The sequence below is a fragment of the Dermacentor silvarum genome, chromosome 8 (assembly GCF_013339745.2).
Source record: "Dermacentor silvarum isolate Dsil-2018 chromosome 8, BIME_Dsil_1.4, whole genome shotgun sequence".
NCBI lineage: Eukaryota > Metazoa > Arthropoda > Arachnida > Ixodida > Ixodidae > Dermacentor > Dermacentor silvarum.
The window spans coordinates 60,990,190-61,016,802 of record NC_051161.1 but is presented as its reverse complement, the minus strand read 5'-3'; the positions used below and the strand labels follow the sequence as shown (position 1 = coordinate 61,016,802).

General features: G+C 47.9%; 2 protein-coding genes across 2 annotated transcripts in view; one reads left to right on the top strand and one right to left on the bottom strand.

Annotated features, from left to right (window-relative positions):
• The window catches only part of LOC125947536 (uncharacterized), a 72,291-nt gene that overhangs the window by 34,947 nt on the left and 10,731 nt on the right, over window positions 1–26,613 (bottom strand). The window lies entirely within an intron of this gene.
• Window positions 429–25,508, top strand: LOC119462159 (protein trapped in endoderm-1). Its single transcript, XM_049655117.1, has 5 exons — window positions 429–509; window positions 9,804–10,168; window positions 18,465–18,741; window positions 19,539–19,717; window positions 25,202–25,508. The coding sequence occupies exons 1-5, from the start codon at window positions 429–431 to the stop codon at window positions 25,386–25,388; spliced, it is 1,089 nt and encodes a 362-aa protein (XP_049511074.1). The 3' UTR covers window positions 25,389–25,508.

Below are 26,613 nucleotides of genomic sequence, written 5' to 3'. Positions count from 1 at the left end.
GTTCGATGGCAGCTGTCTCGCTCTGGGGCCGAAATTTGCAGTGCAGCCGCAGATCACTGCACCGAAATTGCTGTCCATGGTGCGAAATGTTTCAAGTTTGGCACCGCGAGTGAGGTATGTATGTATGTATGTATGTATGTATGTATGTATGTATGTATGTATGTATGTATGTATGTATGTATGTATGTATGTATGTATGTATGTATGTATGTATGTATGTATGTATGTATGTATGTATGTATGTATGTGTCTTACCGTTTTTCCGCCTACCAGGTTCACTGGCCAGTCCGTGGTCGTATGGGTAGCGCATCGGGCTGCTGTGATGAGGTAACGAACTTCGAAATCATCCATCGGATCAACTTGGGTCACTGAGTATGTGGCAATCTGTACATACGTGCCAGTCTTCGACGAACCTCTTTCACGCCGACATGGGTCACTGTGAGATGCGAGACTGCATGGTTAGATACCGCTGCCTGAAGAAACTCTTTGATGCCAACTTGGGTCACGGGGTATGTGCCAGGAGGTGTGTGCCGCTCTTCAACGAACGTCTTTGACGCCAACTTTGGTAACTGGATACGTGCCACTGGGAATGCACTAAGTATGTGCCACTTTTTAAGAAATGCCTCTCACGCCAACGCTTTAGCGAGTTGCGCCATGGATTCACTGGGTATGTGCCGCTCTTTAATGAACCTCTTGCCAACTTGAGCCTCTGTGTGTGCGACAAACGAGGGAACCATTCTCAGCGTTTGTAGGCGCCGGCGCGCAACGCTTCCCGTCTCGGAGGCCACGGGCGGACTTCTTGGCAATGCCACTAGATGGCGCAGCGTGTCCAGCAAGAAGCGTGAGAGGAGCCCTGTTGCTGCATGACGCGTTCCTCAGCGCTCGCAACAGCGCGCCATGCATTTCGGAGGCCACGCGCAGTCTTCGATGCGGCGACGCTAGATGGCGCCAAGTGTTCTTAGGGAAGCGCGAAAGAGAAGTCCCGCTACAGTACACGCCTCATACATAACACGTTTCGACGATGTAAATTCGTTGCGTCGGTATATTGATTCAATGCTAAGGCATTATCGTCGACATTCATAGTCAGATGAGTTCTATCGCAACTTTTAAGGAACGACTTGGCCGCAATGTGACGTTTTGTTGGGGACAAACCTGCTATCCTTCGGGCTCTGAGCAGTGGAGTCTGCGCCCACTTGGTGTGTGCACTGTGTGCAGAATTCCCAGTCCTTTCTCATTCCACGCCTGATGTAATCCTTGCGACGTTTTGCAGGAGTGTCGTGCGACTGCAGACTGCGTAACAGGCGAGGTTCTCTCGTCCGCTATTGTTCAGCAACCCAGTTGTCGTTGAGGGAACCTCGTCGTAGTTCATGACACCCTTCTACCAGATTGGTTCGCAGCTAGCGTGCCAGTTAATACTACTAACGCCGTCCAAACGCTCGTGGTTGCTTAGTGGTTATGGTGTTGGGCTGTTAAGCACGAGAACACGGGATAAAATCCTGGCCTAGGCGGCCTCATTTTCGATGGGGCCGAATGCAGAAAACACCCGCGTCCTTAGATTTAGGTGCACGTTGAAGAACCCCAGGTGGTCGAAATTAATCTGGAGTACCCCGCTACGGCGTGCCACGTAATCAGATGGTGGTTGTCGCACGTAAAACCAGATAATTTTATTTTAATTTTTAACGCCGACGCGAGTGCATATGACGTTGTGATTGATCATTTGCCTTGTGTGAACAAAAATATGCTCGCGCCGCGCTGTGTCGGTTTTCTTACTGACAGACGAGCTCAGTTATCGGTGTTTAACGGTTGATCCGAGTCTGCTTTACTTCCGCAGCGTATGCGTCTTACCCTGTTTGCAAAAGACTGCAACGTATGCACAGGAGCCTTAAGCAATGCGACTACGCGCTACTCTACTGATGTTTGCGCTAAAGAATCCGAGTTCTCAGGCCTGATTAGCAAGTCAGTTTCCTCGCAGAAAGTCACCGCTGTCACCAACTTCAAGCAGCCGCAGTCTGTCTGGTAGCTGCGAAATTTCTTGTACTTCCACCACTTTGTTCCTAATTTTGCTGATAAGGCATATCCGCTGATTGACTTAATTACTGTGAAAGAACGCATATTTCCACTGGACACCGGATTATGAATCAGCATTTCCTCAGCGGAAGTTTGTGCGAACTTCAGGGCCGGTGCTAGGCCACTATGATCCCTTTGCTTCCACAGAAATTCATAACGATGCTAATGAAATCGGTCTCGGCGCAGTGCTCATTCAACGAGATGAAAATGCTGATTATGTCGTCGCATATGCAAACGGTTCGTTGAGCAAGGCAGAGTGCAACTATACAGCAACAGAACAAGAGTGTCTCGCAGTGGCTTTCGCCATTCATAAGTTTCGTCCATACGTCTGCGGCCGTCACTTCTTAGTCATCGCCGACCACCACGCTCTTTGCTGGTTGGTTAGCCTACGAGACCGTAGGCTAGTGCGATGGGCCTTGCATTTACAAGAGTTTGACTGCGGTATGCTACCAGAACGGTAACTGCTACGCTGACGGTGACTCCAATCGCGCGTTCCTCTACCGACGACTCAGCGTGCATGGTGCTGACAACTTCGATCAGTATCTTGCCGCTATTGACTCTTCGTTTTCTGATCTCCTGCATTCTGGACAGCACAGAATTACGACCGTGTCCTAGATAAATTTTTCGTTTCCGCTAATGAAAGTGGAAGCCAAAGCTGTTTTGGGGTTAACGACGATCTCTTTTACATGAAAAATTATTCCGGCCAAGGAGACCGCCTGCTTCTCGTCGTTCCACAGACTTACGCTCCCACGCCTTTCGCGTCATGCACGACGACGCAACCTGTGGCCATATGGGCTTCGCGAGAACGTTCTACCGCCATACAGGAAAGGTTCTACTGGCTTAAGATTCGACACGACAGAGAAATATACGTTGCAGGTTGCAAGCAATGGCAACGTCATAGGCGCCCTCCGACTATGCCATCAGGAATTATTCATTTTGTGCCGCCTTATCATACTTCCTTTGAGAATGTTGGTGTCGACTTTCCAGGCCCGTTTCCACAATCACACAACGCCAACCGATGGGTAGTCGTATGCGTCGACCATCTGACGCGCAACGTAGAAACTGCGGCAATACCTGCTGCAACGGCCTTGCACGTTTCGCAGTTCATGCTTCGCTTTGTAATTCTGCGCCGTGATCCTCCACGCGTCCTCATCAGCGATCGGGGACGTGAATTCGTCGCTGACGTTGTCGAGGAGATCTTCCGTCTGTCTGCCTGCCAGCTTCGCCATGCCACTCCATATCAGCCACAGACCAACGGCCTCGTCGAACGCACGAATAAGACTAACGAACATGATATCCATCTATGTTGATTCTAAACGCAGAAACTGGAACGAAGTGCTACCTTACATCACTGACGCGTACAACACCGCGAAGTATGAAACCACCGGGTACCTTCCATTAGATCTCTATGCTCGCTCCCTTCGCAGCTATCTCGACACTATTCTTCCTTTCACAATGGATGTGGACACCTCGGTTGCTGCTCTATCTATGCGTTTCTAATAAGTGATATCTGCCCCTCGGTTGCTGAGTCACTATGCCGCTTAGAAGAAGCCCGTCGTATACGCCCGCCTACGCACTCTGGCATCCCAACAGCGTTCAAAGACGTGCTACGACGTCCGCCATCAACACGTTTCTTACGCTAAAGGTGACCTTGTGTGGCTGTGGACGCCGCTCCCCAAGCGCGGTTATTAACACAAGTTCTTGGCCCGCTACGCCGATCCGTTCGTCATTCTTGACTGCCTCAGCGACGTTGCGCGTATAGTACTGTCTCGTCCCACAAGTGCTGGTCGCCGTTCAAGCAAGACGCAGTCGACTCAGGTCGCGCGCCTGAAGTCTTACCACGATCGATCCTCTGGCTGGCTCACCCAGTGGGCATCGTTCGCGAACGGGAAATTTAAGCGCGCTAACGCAAGGAAGAAGAGGAGGACGATGTTGGACTGCATTGCAAACGTTTCCGTAGATGGCCTTCCATGACCGAATATCTCCTATCCTGTAAATGAACGTCGCCCATCGTCACAATATTAAACTTATCCCGTTCGGCCCTGTGACAAATTTTGTCTTGTGAATATATGTTCTCCGTACATCAAGTACAAAAACCTTCTTATTGTCCCTTTTGCCGCACTGCCGAAGATCACCGTAGGACCTTCGCAATGAACCATTTCGTCGTTACTCTGGTGGTGATATTAAAGGAATGGTGAGCGCAGGGTGTGTCTGTCCGCGTTGGAGCTGGAGAAGCAGCGAGACTGCGGTAAGGTATCTACAACCACTGTAACGACATTGAAAATGGTGTAAATCATAACAGTATCAGCGCTGTGGGCATTGAAGGGAAAGACTACTCTCGCTATTGCTGGTACAGTTCTTAGACATACATGTGCATGAATAAATGACTAAAAAGCTGTGAAACGACTGAATAAAAAGAGATAGAAGCGTTGCAGCTGACTCCCCGAATTATGCAGTAAGTAATCATTCAAAATTGTTAAGGTATAGCTGTTAAGGTAGTTGGAGACTGGGAGTTATTGAAATGGTTTGTGACCGTACCTATGCGCGAGCTTTTTACGTCCCAAGAAGAAAATAAACATCATTATTTCCCTTTCATTGAACGTTATACAAAGGCCGCCTGAATCGCGCGTGTACATTTATGGAGTTAATGATTCAGTTATCATTATAATCACCACAACCACCACCACCACCACCATCATCATCCCGTGCTCGCCAACCCCCTCTCCAAAAACTGAATACGCCCCTGGTTTGAAGTGTTTGTAAGGTATCAATAATTTTAATTTTAATGAGGTGAGCCATTGCAAATATTTAGGTATTTGGATAGCAAATGACCTTAACACATCGATACAGTAAAAGCAAGCATCCAACAGCTATTTTTTGAAGGACGCTGCATCTTTCTACTAACTCTATATGAATATACTAGACTATTAATATGTTATCTGACCAATGGTAGACTGCGAATCGGTCGTATGTGGCCCATACACTAATACAAACATTGTTAACGTGAAGGTGTACAGAAAAAAGCCATCCAATCTACTTGTAACACTTTCGTACGCGCATCAAGAACACATCTACTTGACAGATCTTAACTGCCACCTTAAACTAAGAAATCGCATGTCCTGACTAAAATTTATTTATCAGCCAATCAAAGCGATGTAAAAATATACATAGAATATAATCAAATGTTTATCTGGTTACGCCACGAGACAAAGACATGACCACGGAACAATTATGATTCGTACAGCAAACAATTGTTTTAAGTATTTTTCCTTCCCCGAATTGTAAACAACTGGAATGCACTAAAAACAGTTAGGTCTTTTACTCTTCGTCTACATCAGTAACGGCGAAATTGGTGTGATATCGAGGTAATATTATAGCATTTTGTTGTTGAAGTTGAGGTTTATTTCTTTCTTTGTTACAGAAAGAGGAACAAGAGCTAAAGGTCATGTGGCCTGACGGAGTTATGTGGTGTTAATACGTTATGTGGTGTTTTAGTGTATTCTTGACTCCTTCAATTTGTTCATTTTTTTTTGTTTTCTGCTGCTTCTGTGTAAAATAATTATCTATGTGTATTTCCACCTTGCTAAGAATAAACAAATAACACTGCACCTGCAGACTTCGCCCATGCAAGCACCTGCTAAGCACTCGCGTATCCATAGGATGAACATCACTGTCACAAACGTGGCTGAGTGGATGAGTGCAATTATACGAGAAAAAAAAACAGCAAGCAAGCAGAAGGTAGTGGTCTTCACTGTGGTTAAATGCTGTTGTCACAGCAAATGTGTTCCGAGCCGAAGGAATCGCTGAAGTCTGCTTTCTTTCTCCCTCCCTCTCTTTTGTTTTGGTTTTGAGTGCCGATGAGCAATGATTGCACCAAACTCCGCCATTGCCTCGTTTTCAAAAAAAAAAAAAAATGCTTGCGTGAAAGCTCATACCAACAGTGCCGGAAATGTCGTATTAAGCATTGCACGCCGCAAGCGGATGATGGTGAATCTGTATATATGCATTGTGGCCATCTGCAAAAATCTACGCGTGAATCACTGGGGACGTATGTGTCGCCGAGGGCATTGCTATAGTGTTTACGAAAGCGGCCGTCAAAGCTGTATTCGATGCCTCTCGCTTTTGGAGCCGTCCGTTGGTTCGTCATGTACTACGTCAACACGACGAGACTGCTGAGCTGCAAAAAACTCGCCACCGTCCAAGAGGCCTGTGAAAATGGTAAGACCACGCGTGCGTTTCCCATTGACTGAGGGACTGAGTGACGTTGACTGAATGAATGGTTTACTGATCAACCGGTAGATTGATTATAACGTCCCGAATGGACTGTGACTAAGGTCGTACGTATCCGCTATCCAGTCGTATCCACATTTCCGTGGAAGGCTAGCTCTGCAATGTGACGGCAGTCGCAGTATGGCAGCTAGACGTTCAAGAGACTAAAGAAGGCTAAACGCGCCGACCTTTTAGCGACTTGCTGCCTTGTGCAGCTGTCATTCTAGTTTCTTCTCGAAAATCGACAAATATTTGAGAGTATATTACCGTTGACAGTGATCGTGAGATGGGTTCCGCCAATGTTTTGCATTATAAATTTGAATTTAACTATTCAAACTAGCACATCCGCACTTCGGTAGTCTTTGTGAGAAAGACCATCGTGACAGCAGCGTTCAAGGCTGTGCGAATCGCGGGCCCACAGTGTCCATGCTGGACGTGCATCATTCTTGCTCATAGGATGGTCTGAACGAGAATGGACTTGTGTGTCCTGCAGGCTGACAGCAACTTTCGAATCTAGCAGCGCGTCGACTCGTAATCGAGGTATGACAATGGCCGTCGGCGTAGTATAGGGGCATGCAGGGCGCGCCTGCGGTAAAAAAATGCTGATGTCGTCACGGATCAGTTTTCAGCGCGGAGCAGTGCAGGAAAAAAAAAAGAACTGATGTTATTCTGCAATCGTAAGTTCCCCGGTCAATCATGACGTCGTTCGAGATCACGGATAACGCGCTGAACCGTAAATATCAGAGACTCCAAGCTGACCCGGCATTGATTTGTTTATTCTTGTTTCGCTCAAATGGCGTTCAAGTTTGGACAGTGTGTTTCCGTAACTGACGAGTAGATTTCTGGTGAAATTGCTTAAACATGCTCATGCACAACATGGTAGCCATCAAGACGGTAATGAGGGCATGTAGGATTATTTTCACTTCAGCTTAATTTTACGCTAAATATCTCTTCACGCAGTCCGCATAGGAAGTACGACGACTGCACAAGCAACCTCAGGCGTAAGTGCAACTGAGCCGCACAGTGATTATCCTTTTTAAATGATCCAATCATTTCTGCACTTCTTTTGTTCTCATTTTTAACGCGAGAGCGTTAAGGGCCCCGTGTCGCAGAAAATCCGGCGCTGGCGTCCGCGGCTGAGAAAATAACCCCGAGCGACTCTGACTAGAGCACTGCACGGGCTCGGGCTTATCCGAAAGCCCAGGCCCGGCCCGGCCCGTGGGCCGGGCCGGGCCGGGTAGAACAGTTTTTTCACGGGCTCGGGCCGGGCTCGGGTTTTTTGACGCGGACCCGGGCCCGGCTCCGGCTTTCTGGTGGTGTGCATGTAACGTGCACCGAGTTATTCTGGGGCGTCTCAACTCTGAAAAACATTTTTCGGTCTCGGGACGGGCTCGGGCCTAAGGTAAAGGGGTGGCGGGCCAGGCAGGGCGGGTAACGTAGATTATTTCCTGGCCCGGGCCGGGCCCGGGTCTCGCCTTAAAGTTTTGATCGGGCTCGGGCGGGCAGCCCAACGTAAAAACGGGCCCGGGGCGGGCCCGGGCTGAAAAAATCGGCCCGTGCAGTGCTCTAACTCTGACCACTCAGGCCCTCCGAGTGGCGCAGAGTTGTTAGTGAACTAATTCAATTTCTCAAAGTAAAATCCGTCAGAAAAATCGTAAAGTACGACTTAACCACGACCTACCGACATGATAGCGTCGGATTGTAATTTTAATGGACGAGAAAACATAATTCTGTTACGAGGGCAATCAAACACAAACCCCTTTTCCAGCATTTCTACCATGCTACAGCGGCACGCCCGGGTAGGTTACTTGCAAAAACACCACCCAGATGGTCTCGCCTCCTCCGCTCGCCTCTTCGGCAGGTCAAACTTGTACTTAGCCTGCCTAATGCGTTTTGGACACTCGCGCGCCTCGGGGCAATTGCAAGCAATTATTAAAATAATAAAGAAATGTCCTAGGGCCTTCACATTTTGATATAAGACGGCATATATTTCCCCTGTAAAAATGTCTTACCAGCAATGCATTTTTGTTTAAAAGTGAAGCCGACTTTAAGGGGATCGGTGTAAGCTTTGTCTTTGTAAGCTGGCTTTCCCACGTTGTGTGTTGCAGTGAAGCCTACTCATAAAAATGCCATGCTAACGGCGCCCGATAACGACATCGCGTTCCACTCTTAAAGGCGAGTCTTAAGCGACCTCCAATTTTTAAGCGGTTCAGTTCATTCGTCGCCACAATCATTGCGTGACCGTGGAGAAGCACATCGATGGGGAAAAGGAGTATAAGGAAGAGGGGGGGGGGGGGGGGGGTTCTGGCGGCACTTTGTGAAGGCAGGTGGGGTTCCCCAAGGCCAGAAAATTTTGGAACCCCTGGTCTGATGGGTGGAGCATACTGCGGTAACCAAGTTCGTAACCAAGCATCGGGCCAACTTGGGTCAGTGCGTATGTGACACTGGCTATGCGTCGCTCTTCAATGAACCTCTTTCACGCCAGCTTAATTGGGTCACTGGGTATGGGCGAGTGGGTGTGTGTCACTCCTCAGTGACAAAAAAAGTATTTCCAATTTATCCGGTGCCAAGCGGAATCTAAGCCACTTCATATACAAGGTGGCCCAGGTAGCCTGCGCCAAATTTTAAAAATATGCGAGTGCCGCTTAGTTGGACAGAACCAAGGTGATGTTGTTGGCCGCCGCTTGGAGCAAGTTAGATTATTTCTTGGTATTTCGCCTCATGACATAGTTACTTATTCACTAATCAACTTTAATAAATTGAAAATTGCCGCGCGACTAGTCACGCGGACCTTTTTTTCCCACAGACTTTCTTTCAGGCTTGTAAAGAAACTTATGTAGCAGGTCTATAGAGTGACAGAAAGATGGATCGGAAATTTTTCGTGATGGCCTACAATTATCTCCTCGACAACATTGCTCTGATTATAATATTTGAGAAGTTGATTAATAATGACAGGTTACGCAATCAGGCGAAATACAAAATATATAGCCTGACTTGTTCCAAGCGCAAGTTATGTCCGCCTCTCTGTGTAATCCAGCACAAGGACTATAGAATTATGTTACCTGCAACAGGAGATTTTTAAAAACATTCCGGCAAAATAAAAATGATGTCTCCGTTCCAAATTGGTTATGCGGCTATTAGTGCAGGTTTTTTTTTTTTCGTTACAATCAGTGATGTGCTTAAAACGGATCCCTTGTCAGTTATAGCTAGCTGCCCTTTCTTTTTGCACTAGTCACTATAGCCGTGGTAGCTAATTATGCCGAAATAAATCTTCCTGCTGTAAATATTTGCCGCCGCATTTAACATTCGATATTAGATGCGATATACGATTCTTACTATTCGTAGTCGATTCGTATTCAAAAAAATTTGGTATTAGCCCAACTCTGCACTTTCAGTTTAATTTGAATTGGTGTTTGTCTTTAGTGGCCCTTTAAATGCCGCGTGCATTGCTTCATTACCTTCCAAAGGAGAACGTCACCTCGACCACGGCGGGGACGTGCCCGGTGGACGACGCTCTCGAGTACCCTCGCGACCTGTCTTACATCGCGGGTGCCTGCTGTGCGCTATTCGTGCTTCTGGGTGTGCCGGGCAACTTGCTCACGCTGGTGTCGTTGGGCCGAAACCGGCGGCTGCGCGGCCCGACCACGGCGTTCGTGCTGAGCCTGTGCTGCGCCGACCTGCTCTTCTGCGCCGTCAACCTGCCGCTGACGGCGACGCGCTACTTCCGCCGCTGCTGGATGTTCGGCGACGACATGTGCGTCGTTTTCGGCTTCTTCTTCTATGGGAACGTGGCCACATCCATATTCTCGATGACCGGCATCTCCGTCAGCAGGTGGGCTTGCGCTTGTTTATTGAGAGATGATGTATAGATGAGAACTCTGCCGGCACTTACATATAATTTCCTAAATGCTACTCCACTTAAGGAGATATATTGGACACCGAAAGACCTTAGGAGGAGGAGGACGGAAAAAAAGTCACAGGCCTGCGCGGCACACGCAGCACAGTGGAGCGACTCAAGAGTAGCTCCAATTGCGGCACCACTCACAACAGTGTCTTCGCGGCAAAGTCTCTTCGCCACGTTTGGACGAGAACGATCTCAACTGTCCGCCTGGTGTCGACGGCGAGCTGCGGCTTGTAATGCTCACCGCACATCTGTCTGCTGAGCCCGATGATGCCTGGTTGTAGCCGCGCACGTAGCTCTACGATTCGCTTCTTCAGCAGCGGATCGTACCTTGCGTGGAGACGCCATAACATGTACAGAATATGTATCCAGAATACGTGGCGCACATCTCACAGCCCTTGACCCGTGGCACGGTATGTTGTTGTTGTTGATGATGATGATGATGATTGTTTATTGGAATCTTCAAAACTGTGACAAATAGTCACCTAGCCTGCTTGAGTTAGCGAGGTCCAGTTACATGCAGCAAGCAACTGCTATATGCAACTTCCATGTCGGGCACGCTGCGTTTGCAGGCGCCTTAACTAGATGGCACCACCATACTGGCGGAGGCTCGGGATCGCATTGATTGCGCGCTAGGCCGCGTTTATTGGGCATTTTTTTCGCTGCATGTTAGCAAGCGCTTGCGTGGCTCAGTGATAGAGTGTCTGACTCTGGCGCAGCGGGCCCGGGTTCAATCCCGGTGGGAACCGGGTACTTTTTTTTTTTCGCATTTCGAGCGATAGCGGTTACGGACACCGGCACGGTCGGACCGTATAGTACTCGATATCGGTGGTGGAGGCGGCGGCGGCGGACACCATCGCGAACCGAAGTGGCTATTGGAATAGCCCATAACAGCTTACGCTGTGAAAGAAAGAGTAAGGGCATGTCAGCACCGGCCAAGTGAGAGAGAGGACCGGCAAAAGCCGGCGACGTTTCCGCGTACAGCGATTCCGCGCTGTTAAATTAAGACAGACCAAATTCAGCGGACCAGCATGACGTGGCAGCGCAGTGAACTGCACTGCTTCGTCCTTGTGAGCGGCGTGATTGGGCGGCATTGAGCCTTGTTCCCGGAATTTGATGCGTCGTGTGAATCCAGCTTAAATGTCGCCGCTTTCGTCGCTTCTGTACGTCGCTGCCACTACGTGCCTTCAAGATGTGTTTCCGGGCGGTAAGGTTTACCGAGGGGATATACCCTGCTTCTAGGCGACCAACGCCCTGCGAGCAACGCTTAATTTTCTTGCCATTTGGCTTTGCGCCAGAGAAATATCGCGTATCATAACCTTTTATTGCGACAGCAATTATAAGAACACTGCAAGTGAACTTTCATCGCCGGCGTCGGTGTTGCAGTGAGATGCTCCAAATATGTTTAGCTATATGTATGCTATGTACCATGCCATGCTATATGCCATACTGTCTGTGCGGGTTATAGTGCTACACTATTCTACCCCCAAAATTGCCCATGCCAGGTCTTACGTTCTTGACTAAATTATTCCTCAGAACTTTGAGAATGGCAGCCCGCAAACAAACTTCATGGAACATAACGCTCACAACACATGCCTTTTATCTTAAATCTTCTGTCTGTTAAGCACTTGAAGTGCAAAACAACATCAGTGCTCAAACCTGAAAGTGATGTAATTTTACTGGCGCGGCTCTTTACGGGCTGCGTAGTGGCGCCTTTGCGATGTCATGCAGGCCCAACACGGCGTGTCAAAGCTTTTAAGGGTGCCTGAAATTTTGGCGCACCCGTGTATATTGCGTCCGCGTTAGTCGAACCCGCGTATAGTTAGAACACCGTACGAGAAGTTCAAGCGTAACGCTAGACCTTGCTATTGCAATCAGGGCTTCGCTCTTCGGGCGAAACTGCCAATTTCTTTCGGAGCGCCGATATTTGTATACGACGCACAAGCGTATAGACGTGATCCTTATATCGCGATAACAATTATGTGGATACTTCAGGCGCATTTCCGCCGTCGGCGTCTCCATGATGTTCCGTTTAAAGTGAAAGAGCGATAATATCGTAGCCGCGCGCCGTATGCTGTGTGTGCGAGTGAACGCGTGCGATCTTGCGCGCGAGGAAGGAAGACGGGGAGGAAGCGCACCGTCTTCCATCGCGCGCAAGGCACCGGGGGAGGGGGGGGGGGGGGGGGGGGGGGCGTTCTACTGCGGCGGCGGCGGCGGCTGCGTAGGCGCGGCTGAGCGCGGCCGTCCGGGCCTTAACTTGAAAGCTATTTGTGATGGGGACAGAGCCTAGGTCGAGGACCAATAGCTTCGTGTGCGCTGTGTTGTCGCCGCTTAGTTCGTGCTCAAATGAGAGGCAGCACGTAGGCCAATTCGCTCGCTGTTGCTGCTATTGCGCTTCTTTACGCGACCGTTTTGACAGCGAGTGTCCGCAGTTATCGAGTGAGATGAGTTCGTGTTTGCCAGTACGCGCGTGACACCATGCTTAATTACCCGCCGGGATGGCTCATTCAGCTAAGGCGTTGTGCTGCTGAGCACGAGGTCGCGGGATCGAATCTCGGCCGTGGCGGCCGCATTTCGATGGAGGCGAAATGCAAAAACGCCCGTATGCTTGCGTTGTAGTGCACGTTAAAGAGCCCCAGGTGGTCAAAATGAATCCGGAGCCCTCCACTACGGCGTGCCTCATAATCGGAACTGGTTTTGGCACGTAAAACCCCAGAATGAAGAAGATGAGCACCATGCTTAATTTAGCTACTTAGCGAATGTTTGCAAGTTTATACGGCCAATAAAACTACTCTCCTTACTTCGTATAGGTGCCTAGTAATTTGCTATCGCGATCGATTCTTCGCCTTTCGGGAGAAACTGCGACTTTTCTTTTTTTAATGAAGGTGCGCGGATGAAACACGATATAGCGAACACCGTTTATCTGTCGCACCTATCCTCAAGCTGCAAAACGAGCTATGGAAAGTTGCTCAAAAGCACGCGAGTTGCATACTAAGCTGGACACCTCTCACCTTAATCTCAGCATCTTGCGAAACGATTCCCGCTACACCAAGGTCAAGCACAACGTCAATCCGAGGACTGGCAAACGATATGCGACAACGTCGCAATTTTGCAAGCTGCAGGCGAAATATTCGTTCGAGGGGCAAAAACTTGTCCTAGAACGATCACGCTCGCTGTCTGGTTTTCCGCCCGCCATGACCGCTCCGCGAGGTCTTCGCTGCTTCACTGTCAATGTGAACGTGTCTTGAAGATGAAAAACAAAATTGTCTGTGCATCCATCCATCCTTTAGAGATGCGTGGCAGCTTTAATTACTATTCGGAATGCATCTTATATTTGTTGCGTAATTCTTGATTATATGGTTTACATAATGATTATTATAAAAGGCGGGAAATAGCAAATGGCATACACCCTGTGACTCAAGTTGGCGTCAAAAAGGTTCATTGAAGAGTGGCACACCCACTGACCCATGTTCGCGTGACAGAGAATCGTTGAAAAGCGGCACTTACCTATTGTCACATATCCAGTAACCGAAGTTGGCGTCGCTTTGCTCGTTGGATATACTGACAAGTGTGCTAATACATTGCTGCAGTACCTGCATCAAACAGGACTGCGTGAATTTTTTTAATGCGTTGGCATTCTTAGGGTACTTCACGCACTATATATCCGGGGGCTAGCTATCTGTGTATGTATCTAACCGTTTCGCCGCCCACCTGGGTCACAGGTTGAATGGGTAGCCCATCGGGCTACCGTGCTGCGGGAACAAGGTTCGAAACCAACCGTCGGACCAAATTGGGTCACTGAGTATGTGGCAATGTGTACATATGTGCCACTCTTCAACGAACATCTTTCACGCCGACATGGGTCACTGTAGATGCGGGACTGGATGGGTACCACTGTTCAATGACTCTTCGACGCCGACTTGGAGCATGGAGTATGCGCCACTCGGTCTATGCCGCTGTTCAATGAACGTCTTTGACGCCAACTTGGGTAACTAGGTATGTGCCCCTGGGAATGTTCCGCTCTATAATGACGGAAAATATCCTTCATATTTCTTCGGTGTTGGGCGGAAACGAACCCATGGCGCAACGGTTCCTCAAGGACAGCCACCCGACACTTTACTAGGCTGCGACACTATTGAAATGAATGCTGGGGTTTTACATGCCAAAACCACGATTTGATTATGAGGCACGCTGTAGTGGGGGACTCCGAATTAATTTTCACCACAGGGGATCTTAAACGTGACCCCAATGCACGGGCCTTTTTGCATTTATTCCCCACCTAAATGCGGCCGCTGCGGCCGGCATTTGATCCCTCGACCTCGGGCTTCGCAGCGCCACACCATAGCCTTAGCTAAGCCACCGCGGCGGGTCAAGCTGCATTGCGTTATGTACCTCGTTTCCACGAACGTCTTTCACGCCAGCCCTTTCGCGAGCTGCGCCATGAATGCACCGGGTATGTGCCGCTCTTCAGTAAACCTGTCGCCAACTTGGGTCACGGAGTATGTGCCACTAGGTGTGCGGCAAGCGAGCGAACAATTCTCAGCGTTCGCATCTTCTCGTCTCGGAGGCCACGCGCAGACTTCTCGGAAGCTCCACTAGATGGCGCTGCGTGTCCAGAAAGAAGCGCGAGTGAGGAGCCCGGCTGCCGCATGACGCGTTTCTCAGCGCTCGCACGCACCGACGTGCCGTGCATTTCGGAGGACACGCGCAGTCTTCGATGCGGCGACGCTAGATGGCCGCCAAGTGTTCGTAGGGAAGCGCTAAAGAAGAATCTCGCAGCAGTACACGCCTCATACATAACTCGTTTCGACGGTGGCAATACATTGAGTCGCTATATTGACTCAATGCTAAATGCATTACCGTCAACAAGAGTGGCGATGTGGGCTTGTTGGTTGTTCATACTGAAGCCAGTGATTTATAACGGAGGCAAAAAACAAGGACACGAGAAGGCACAAAAGAATACACACACGTAGTGCTACTAAGAACAGCAGCCTTTACTTTCATAAACAAGCCATACTGTGATGAGATGGACTTTCAGACGTTGCGTTAACGCTGAGTTGACTCCAAGGACTGAAACCCGTTCACCACGGCGCTCGTAGGAGTGAACCTTGCACGTGTTAGTTTGCACGCGCTCGAGCGTGGAAACTCGAGGTATCCAGTGTTACTTCAACCCCGCGCTACTTCAACCTCGTCCCCACTGGCACATACCCGCGGCTTCGTATGAAGCCGTACTATGAAGACTGACAAGACTGCGCAGTTTTTTTAGATGCGAAGCAGCTTGTGGCGGGGGCCGCGGCGTCCCACACCCCCACAGCGCATGCGCGTCTCCTCCCCTCTCTGTCCTCTCCTACGCTCCCCTCTTTCACTCCTCTAGGAATCCGGAGCGGCGCGCACGACAGTGGGTGCGACAGCCGCATACTCCACTGGGGTCGCCACGGTAGTTCCGCGGTATGAAAATAACGGAGCGCGCGCGCCTCATTCTCTCTCCTGTGCAGCGCCGCGATGAGCGCTCGGGCCGCTGCCGCGAAACCATCTCCCGCTCAAGCTAACCATCTCCCCGCTTCTTCGCATCCACACATGGTTCTCTTTAGCGGGAGATGGAGTAATTTTTTCTTTATCGCAGTTTGCCAAGCCTCTGTTATCGGGACGGTGATTTTTTTTCTACAGGGGGAGCCAATGGAACAACTATATTGCCGCGGGTATGTGCCAGTAGGGACAATGTTGAAGTAGCGCGGGTTTTTAGGTTAAGTGTGGAGACGAAGACGTTGTTGGTTTTGTTGACGACTGATAAGGTACGTGTATTTGTTGGTGCTGCTCCGCGTCCTCGGCGATCCCACTTCGTTACAATATTCTTTATGCTTCTCTTGACTAGTTTCGAATGGCTGGAACAAAGTAGAAGAAGGGCTTTCTTCGTCCGAGGGTTATAGCACCAGGACAGCCGGTGGTCGAAGCATGCGAACTTCAAATCAAGAAATCTGAAATTTCATATACCGGCCGCCCAACTCTGACTTCAAGGGGATGAAGACTGTGAAGACACATATTTAAATCTGCAGCACGCTCCTCTCGGAAACGTTCAAACGTTCAGTCAATAAACGCTATAAAATCGTCCACATTCCTAAACCCTTTTCGTACATTTGGTCCTTCGAAACGATTTCGCAAGCCTCTGTCTAGCTGAGCTAAAGATCTATTGCTTAACAGAGCAGCTAGGCGGGACCCAATGCAAACCCCTAATTTTTACAGGAATACACCTTTGTTCCACTGGTTGAAAGTTGAAGATACGCAAAATTTCAACATATCTAAAAAATTTTTGGCCGAAATGCCAGCTACATTAGCAAGCTTAAGCACTCCGAACTCGTCTGTGCTATTTTCGACGCATTTTAACAGGTAAAATGAGGGAGCACATAGCACAAGTCCTTGGCGTTGACTGAGAAGGCTCTCAACCCCTCGTCGTCGTGAGAGAGAGAGAGAGAGAGAGAAATTTTAATGAATAAAACAAAATTTGAGGTCCCATGGTTGGGGCCCCTAGTCAGGGCTCCACTGACACGAGCGGCTCGCTGGGCTTGGTGCTATCACAAAGTCTTAAAATATAGTTAGAACATTTTACTAAAAACAGATCTCTGATCTCAAGAGATTTAGCTTGTCCAATAAATACGTGGCAATTTCGTTCTACCAAGCGTCATTGTCAGAAATAATTACTCTGAAAAAAAAAAGTGTGCAGTGTGAATCCGGTGAAGGAGATGAGCGGTTGGAGAAGTCTTGGAAGGGGCGGGGGAGAAGCAGGTTCATAATAGGTGTTGAGTATTGGTACGTTCTCCAGAGTGCATGCAAGGGAACTCTAGACTTGCGAGTTCATTTGTCCACCGGTGGACGTGAGTAAACCAGAGCGACCACAGTTTGGAAATCTTGGTTGAATCGATTGACATCTACGGAGCACCATGTGTGTGATCACGTGAGCAGTGACCTTTGCAATATTGCACCTGTGCATCAGCACATATAGCCTTTCAAGTGCCTCACGTTTCACAGAGGATTTTCCCTCTTTCTCTTTAAATTTTCCTTACCCTTCCCCCAGCGCAGAGTAGCCAACCGGGCTCTGTCCTGGTGAACCTCCCAGCGTTTCACGTATCTCTATCTCTTTTCATACGACCGCGAGACAACGCACAAATCTCATAATTATGCTTCGTTTATTTTGTGGTCCACGCAGTGTGCGTAAGACCATTGAAGCATGAAGTAAGTATGTAGATAAATTCCCCTGCATTTCACACTCACGCCTTGTGTCTCGCATAATTCTCTCTTTGCAGGAATTAGAGACATTAATGAGAAAAAAAAAACACTAAACGAATATGGACTGGTATTGCTGTTCGTTTAAAACTTGGCGGTTCTCCGGCAGGGGAAGGATTCATCACTAGGGAGAAACTGAAGAAGCTAATTCCTTTAAAGCTCGCTCTCGAACCGCGGCGACTAAGCAGTCATTACGACGTCACTTATTTGGTGGTATTTGCGCCAGTCATTTCGTGCAGTGAAACCCTATAAAAGTTGCCAGGATTACCTTTTTTATTTTATGCTTAAATGAGCACCCGTTGCCTACATACAAAATGTTAATTACGTAGTTTTTGCCAGTGTCTAGGGATCTGAGGTGGTCCAGGAACTGAGCTGGTGCCGCAAGACTGGTATCGTCTAGCACCGTCACCAGAAATTGGCATTGAGATTTTTCTGGCATACCAAAGTTTTGCTCCCTGGTGAGTCTATTATGTTCTCCTTTCTATATATAAAGGTATTAATCGTCTTCGGGTCAAGTTTAACTTTTGCAGTGATGCTACTGCTGACGGTCGTGGGCTTCAAGGACGCAAATTAGCGGTGGGACATTTATTTAAAAAGTGTCAGCTTAACGCAAAAACACTAAGTGACAGGAATAACCATACAACTTGTTGAGCCCACAGTTCATCCCTAAGCCTATCCGCGGTAACTTTCTGCGGCCGCACAACGTCCATGGCTCACTCGTCAGCTGCCTGTGCCACCCCAGTCTTTCAACGCGCTCGCCTTGATACGCGCTCACTCATAGCGATATCTTCCAAAAAATACTCAGCATCGTCTGGGAAATACTGAATGCACATAGAGTGCGGGAAATGACACTATAGATGGCGCCGCAGCGCTCTGAGAATCCTACAGTTAATATTTCTCCTTAGTGCTCCTTTACGGTTTCCTGTAATAGTCCTTTTTTTTTTTAATCTTTCAGGGGCGTGCTGGTGAGCTCGCGTCGTCGGCACGACCGCTTGTTCACTGGGCGGCGCACGGTGGTGGCGGTCATCTCGTGCTGGCTTCTCGGTTTCGGCGTGCTGTTGCCCGTGCTGCTCGGCTGGTGGGGCCGCTTCGGGCTTCACAGGCCGACCTTCTCGTGCACCGTGCTGAGCAAGGACGGCCGCTCGCCCAAGATATTCCTGTTCGCCTTAGCCTTCCTGGTGCCCTGCATGGGAATCATAGCGTCTTACGGGCGCATCTACTACAAGGTAACATGCCCCCTCCTCCTCCCTCCTCCCTCGGTAGCGCCACATTCAGCGAAAGACAGTCCGGCAAAGCAGTGTTCTGCAGTCTATTTCGGTTGCCCATGAAGTCGTCACAACGATGTCGCCGGGCTTTATCAACAGGTCCTATGGTCAATGACATGCCAGGAATTCGGGGGCCTGTCAAAGGGAGACTTTGTGTTCACGCGAAAACGAGTCACGTTTACTTATGATCTTTGCTATACTTTGCATTGCTCAGAGGCTGTAGTGCAGTGAACCTTTGACGTTCGTGAGGTCTCATAATCTCTATGGTAGTCCTCTTTGAATAGCCTCAAAATTACTCTGCTTGTGCTGGGATCTGCGTTCTTGGCCACCCCTGCCAATCTTGGCTGTTTCTACGCGTTCTGGGCGTGACTGCCATCGCGGCGTGTTTGTTGAACCAGTGCGGCTCGCCATCTTGATGCAGATATCACTTTTATATCACCTGCTGCCAGTTACTTCGGCAGTTACGACAACGAAATTCTAGATTTCTTAAAAATTATTTGCAGATTTCGCGAAGCATGAACGGACTGCTCCCCCTTAGACAACGTAGGCCCCTGCAGTACTTTTGACATAGGAGGCCAATGAATTTGTGCAGTAGATACAAGCCTGGAAACAACTTAAAATGCTTGAATGAATAAGTTTGCGTATTCTGACAGATAGCCAATTCTTCCTTTGATTCTAGAAAAGCTCCAACAGAATTGAATTATATACGTAAATAAAAAAATTAGATGAGCCAATTGCGAGATATGTTTCCTGTGCAGATTCAGCGCAGTTCGCGCAGACTGGCCTCCTACACCGGCAGGACCAGGCTGCGCAGCCCGTTCTCACATCACCGGGAGGAAGAGTTGCGCGTCACCCGTACGATGGCGGTCATCTTTGCGCTCTTTCTTCTCTGCTTCTTGCCCTTGCTCGTGGCCAACCTTCTAGAGAAGCAGCTTACGTAAGTGGTGTCATGGCGATTGCAGCGCAATTTTCAATCATATGTGCGCTCTCTAACAAAAAAAAATTGACTAGAGCCTGTATCTGAACTATAGTTGGTACGGCGACATTTTAAGGCAGGTAAAGCACAAAAAACACGGACAGTGAAAAAAAAATGAGGACATAAAGAGTGCTCGCAAAGGTAAGCGCTCTGTATGTCATCATTCTTTTCCCTTTCCGTGTCTTTCGCGCTTTACATGACACTTTGATGTTATCCTACCCACCCTTTTTTTAGTGGGATAATGTTTTAAACTGGCACAACAAGGTATCAAAAGCTCACCGAGGGCCAAATGACAAATTTTACAGCGAATCTGTTCATGCGACCAGAAGCGCTCAATATCGTTATATGCCAGTTTTCAGAAAAAGAATACACAGCTCAAAAAGTTTGTAATTTGAGAAAATTTGGGGAATGTTATAGGCAATATGCAGGGAAATTTGAAATCATGTTTGTCTCTTATGAGTTAAATAAAAATTGCTAAACCCTCGTTTTCGGCCCGTTAAGAGGAGTTATCATGGAACGCTTAAAATAGTTTCCCCGTAAGGTAAATAGGGGTTATTCTATGGGTGACGTGTATTACGGCCAATGTTCTCGCGAAGTAAAGTGACTGCGGGTCAGTTCTTTTACAATTTTCCTAACAAGTGCTCGAAAGCGTTAAATGAAGGCAATGTTTCAAACAGCTAGACCAGTCATATAAGGGCAATACTTTAAAGTATGTGATTTATTTACAGCCAACCTAGATTCTTATTACAACGGCTCGAAAGAAATAGTTTAGCTGGAAATTGGGCTGTGATTCTATAAGGTGTCACAAGTCTGCTGTGCGTGTTTTTTTTTTTTGTGTGTGTGTGTGTGTTTTTTTTTTTTTGCGTATGTGCTCCACCGAAAGAAGAGGTCGACGGTCATTTCTGATTCGTAGAGAGAAAAAGTGCTAAGTGATAATTTTCCGGCATTGCATCGGTGCAACAAATAACACGGACGACGTTGTTCTTTTATCGTATTTTATTCCAATCTTTTGTCCCACTTTCATTCCCCTTGTCCAGGATTCAGTATATCAACCAATTTTCGATTAACATAGGTTTATCGAAAATCTAACCCCTAATTCTTATTTCATTTTCCGTTTCGATTAAAGGAATACATCGTTTCCTACATACTTTTTTTTTAGCTTCATTGTGGTCTGGCTTCATATGATTGTTACTAGAAACCTATCCTCTCGGTTTTCCTGATTCTACTCGCTCCCGAACGACGCTTGTATTGCAAAGACTGAACAAAGAATGGCTCATCTCTGGAGGTTTGGCTTTAAAACTTTACAATGTGATGCTTTAGCAGACGCTGCACGACCTCGTAGACCATGGACGTAAGCCAGGATAGTTCTGGCGAAGGATGCATGCCCCCGGACAGTGCTTTAGTACGTGTTGCAGCAGGCGTTGGGCGAGTCGTCAGCTAGGAGATCTCGTGTTCCTGTGTGGCTCGAATGCGACTCGCATGTCTAGAATATAACGTTGGCCAGGCCGTCGAAAGGCTTCGAAGCAGCCGCTGCTACAGCTTCTAATATAGTGTTTGTTATACAACCGGAGTGGTTCATGCTCTAAATGCCTCGCAAGAAACGTTAGCTCGGTTTAAGCGTCAAGGACGGCCAACACGCCTCAAACGGGGATGATGCCTGCGATCGTCACTGAGACAGCAGACGACCATGCAAAGCATGGGTGCAATAACTTTCAGCGCTATGCGTAGGTGGAATTTCGTAGAGGAAAACGCACGACTTACGCGTATTAAGATCGTCGTTCCTAAAATACGTTGAAAGGCTGATTGCAATTCATGAATGCCAAGCATGCATGGTTGCATGTATAAAGTCACGGTGCATCATGGGACGTGCGAGGTCCCGTCCCGACGTGGGAGGTGCCCTCTACACCTTGACGAACAGTCAAGGGTCCTTCAGGACCCTTTTTGGAAATAAAGTTTCACCACCACCATCCTGGGACGTCTTCTTACAGTTCTGTAGCGGGGCATCTTCTTGCAAACACTACAGCGAAGAAGACGAGTGCTCTCCACACAGAACGTTAGGGACAAACCAGCGCGAAAATGACCTCCGTTGTCTACATTCTTTCCCGTGCTGCTTTTTCACGTGCTGCATATACAAACACATCAAACATGTATCCAAAATTTCATCATGACATCAAACATAACCTTAAAGCATCGCTTAAGCTATGGTACTTTTTAACGCGATAGCATTAAGGGCCCCGTGTCACAGAAAATCCGGCGTCGGCGTGCGATGTCGGCGTCCGCGGCGGAAAAAATAATTCCGAACCACCCCGACCGCGCATGCCCTTCGTCGTGGTGGAAGCTGTTCATGAACAAAAATTGAATTTATAACAGTGAAATCCGTCAGAAAAACTGTAAAGTACAACTTAAGCACAACCTACAGACATGGTGGCGTCGGACTGTTATTTCAATGTACGAGAAAACATAATTCTGTTACGAGGAAACTCAAACCTCTTTCGCCAGCATTTCTACCATAAAAACACCGGCTCACTCGGGTAGCCTACTTGCGAAAATCTTATCCGGATGGCGCTGACATCCTCGGCAGGTCAAATGGGGACTTGGCCGACCAAATGCGTTCTGGGCACGCGCACACGTCGGGGCAATAGCAAACAATTATTAAAATAATGAAAAAAAGGTCCTAGGGCCTTCACATTTTAATATAAGACTATATATACTTATATTGGCCCTGGAAAAACGTCTTCCCAGCAATGAATTTCTGTTTAAAAGCGAAGCCGACTTTAAGGGGATCGGTGTAAGCTTGGTCTTTGTAAGCTGGCTCTTCCACCTTCTATGTTGCAGTGAATGAAGCCCACTTGCCGGATGCGAACGATGCAATGCGAACGGGTCCCGACAATGCTATCGCGGTCTACTCTTAAAGGCGAAGCTTAAACGTCCTCCAATGTTTGTACGCATCATTACATTTTGCTCTCTCTGGTTCTGCAACCGGATTTTATGATTAATTTGTACAGCCATAGTTTGCATTCTGTGCAAATGGATTTAGCTCTTAAACGGCTCGCACGATTAGACACCTTCGCGGCTGATGCGTTAAGAATCCCGTGTAGTTATTTTTTAAGCAAGTACCAGAAACGTTTGCTGCGTCCACATCTTTGAATTGAAATAAAACCGGCAGATCCCACGCCCCTTGGGAATCGATGTTATGCGAAGCAGTGTGCGTTAACGAAACGACCATCACAGCACCAAGACGTAGGTGGTTCTTTCATGACCTACATGACGCGCATGTCATGACATTCATGTCACGAGTTCCTCACGAGTCCCTTTAGCTAGGCCTAAGAGACCTTAAGGCGAAAGCCTTAGTCGTGCTTATGACTATGACTTCGACCATGAACCTTTAGCCTTTTCCTTCATTACTTAGTACCCACGTCCGAACCCATTGCAGTGGTTTATGAGTGTTAATGTTTTCTCGCTTAGTCATTGTCATTTTTGCTGAGTCATGCTCAAGACTATGGCTTCTGCCATTATCCTTTAGTGTTTCTTTCACTTAGTACCCACGTCAGAACACATTTCAGTGGGTTCTGAGCGTTAATGTTCTCTCGCTGAGTCATTGTTATTCTTGGTGAGTCATTCTCATGACTATGACTTCTACCAGCATCATTTAGTGTTTCCTTCACTTAGTACCCACGCCCGAACCCATTTCAGTGGTTTTTCAGTGTTCATCTTTTTCGCTGTGTCATTGTCATGACGTACATGACACGCGTGTCATGACATTTATGTCATGACCTATCACTTATGTTCGTCATGCACTCCTCTCATACTATACCAATTTTTGTACCAAGTTAACGAAACGACCATGAGAGCACCAAGACGTAGGCGGCTGTTTCATGAGTCATGACCTACATGTCATGACATATCATTTATGTTCGTCATATACACTTGTCATAGTATGCCAATTTGGTACATACCAAGTTAACGAAACGACCTTAAGAGCACCAAGACGTAGGCGGCTGTTTCATGAGTCATGACCTACATGTCATGACATTCATGTCATGACGTATCATTTATGTTCGTCATATACATTTGTCATAGTATGCCAATTTGGTACATACCAAGTTAACGAAACGACCTTAAGAGCACAAAGACGTAGGCGGCTAGATAGATAGATAGATAGATAGATAGATAGATAGATAGATAGATAGATAGATAGATAGATAGATAGATAGATAGATAGATAGATAGATAGATAGATAGATAGATAGATAGATAGATAGATAGATACTGACAAATAGCAAATGTTCGCCAAGAAATGCTTCGCATTTAAAAGCATCGCATTTTGCCATCGGTCATGAAAACGGCGTGCACAAATAAATGCACGTGGACAAATGCATGCGTGCAATGAATGTGGATTGTATTGTAGTGCCTTCACATATGGAACCAGGTCGCTTCAGAGCCATATGAAGAAACAGACAACGAAGACAAAGAAACATGGGGGGGGGGGGTGTAAATTATGTGTAATTTAAATGTAAAAATTAAAACTTAAAGGGAAATGAAAGAGGACGGAAAGGTAAGTTGCCGCAGCTGAAGCCACGCCTTCCGCATTACATGTGTGGTGCTCTACAAACTAAGCTACCTGCGCCGACCATCCTCCCGCTGACTTTGTTGGCTGGACATTTCTCTGTGTGTAAAGATTAGCCCTTAAAGAGCGCGCCAGCCAGGTTGTGTCGTGATGTGTCAGGTTGTGCCGCGAGTGCCAATAATGCGAATAGAATTATTGGCATTGTAAGACCAGTTTTCTTTCTTTGCGTCTATAATCGTTTTCGGCAAGCACCCAGTGCTGACGGGAACGCCGGCGTTCTGCAAAGCCACGCGCTAACATCGAAGCTATGAAGAAATCTTGAATAAATGACCCGCTCACAGGAATCGCTTAATTTCAGCACACGTAATGAATGATCTACGTCAAAAAAAAAAAAAAAAAAAGAAATCTAAACTTGTGGTATCAGGAAGGTGTTCGAGTGCTGTCCCACTTTGCTCGGATTGCTCACCGAACGCTCCAGGGACACATATTGCACTCTCTCCGTCCTATGCACCTGCGGATTTCGAGAGATGCAAATCAAGGTCCGTGTGGATTTCAAGAGACGCATGTTGAAGCTCGTGTGGAGTCGAGTCTACGTCACTCTGCTGTGCCGATCCCAAAAATAATGAATTCTAAAAAAGCGGGCCGTATTTGCCGCTCCTCAATAAACACGGCAACTTGGGTCAGTGGGTACGTTTCACTGGATGTTCGCAAGCTTCGCGACGGCAATTTCTTGCGCCGCCAATTTTCTTGTAAGCATCTGTACCTACGTTGAAGAGGATGCTATTCACTCGTGAACTTGAAGCGATCAAAAAATAACGTGATGAGCATGTATCTCAAATTCCCTTAGATTATTGTCTAATTCTGCATCTCTGTTTCAGAACTCCGTGGATTCACGTGACGGCTTCCATCCTCTCCTGGATGTCCTGCTGCATAAATCCCGTTGTGTACGCAGTCATGAACAGGCAGTACCGAAGCTCTTACGTGGCACTTCTGTGCCCTAAAAGAGCCAGAGAGCAGAACTTTCGAAACCCAACCTGTCGAAGTCTTAAAAGCACCGCGGTATGAATGTCACACGGCTAACTTGCGCGGCAAACAGGAAAAATGGCAGATGCAGTGTGCTTGACTGCTCCTATCTAAATAACCATACGTTCGTGAAACAACGTACAAAGCTTTACTTAAGATGCGACGAAATGTGCTAATAAATCAAACATGTACATAAAGCGATGCCTGCGTGAAAAAAACTCGGCTCCACTGACACTTTCATGCCTTTAACTCAATGACACAAGATTCAGAAGGTATACAATGCCAACCCTGTCGCAGACGAAATACATCGATTGACTGCACAGATGCCCGGTCATCTTCGGATATAGTGGATTCCACCGGACACTATTTCTGCCCACATACAAGCTGACACTGCCACCCACAGTGAGCTGCCACAAGCTGTGGAAGCACCTTTTCCAAGTGACCCCCAGGGTGATTTCCTCCACCGCAAGGAGATTCTCCGCCGCACCACACGAGATTTAATTCCACCGTGTGGTTCAAACCTCCCAGGCGGCCTTACCCGCCAGGAGGAGGTACTGTTGCGGAGACTCCGTGTGGGGGCGGCACTTACCCCATCGATGACCTATGCCTGGCCACAACACCTCCGTGGACTATTTGCGGATGCATACCCATATTTCCCAGCTCGAGCGTCCGCGGCTACAGTCAAACACCTGTTGTGGACATGCCCTGGTCTAAGCTAGATGGTGTGGACATGCCCTGGTCTAAACCGAGGGGTCCGATAAAAATCGGGCCCCTCGGTTCCCTTTATCCTCGTTCATTATATAACAAGGTTCTCGAATCCGGCAACACTGATTCCTTCAGGTAGCGTGACGGGTTTGTTGATCAGTTGCCCTCTTACACACACCCACACACACACACACACACACACACACACACACACACACACACACACACACCCACCCACCCACACACACACACACACCACACACACACACACACACACACACACACACACACACACACACACACACACACACACACACACACACACACACACACACACACACACACACACACACACGCACGCACACACACACACACACACACACACACACACACACACATGCCTGCGGCAGAAAGGATCACCCGCCGCCAATGTTTGTGAGTGGCGGTGCTGAATAACACTCCCGGGTTAGTTATAGTAAAGGAGGTTACAAAAATTTTTTAAACCTCCTTGGTTATAGTAGTAAACCTCAGAAAGGGGATTTGAAAACGGGGCCGCGGTAGC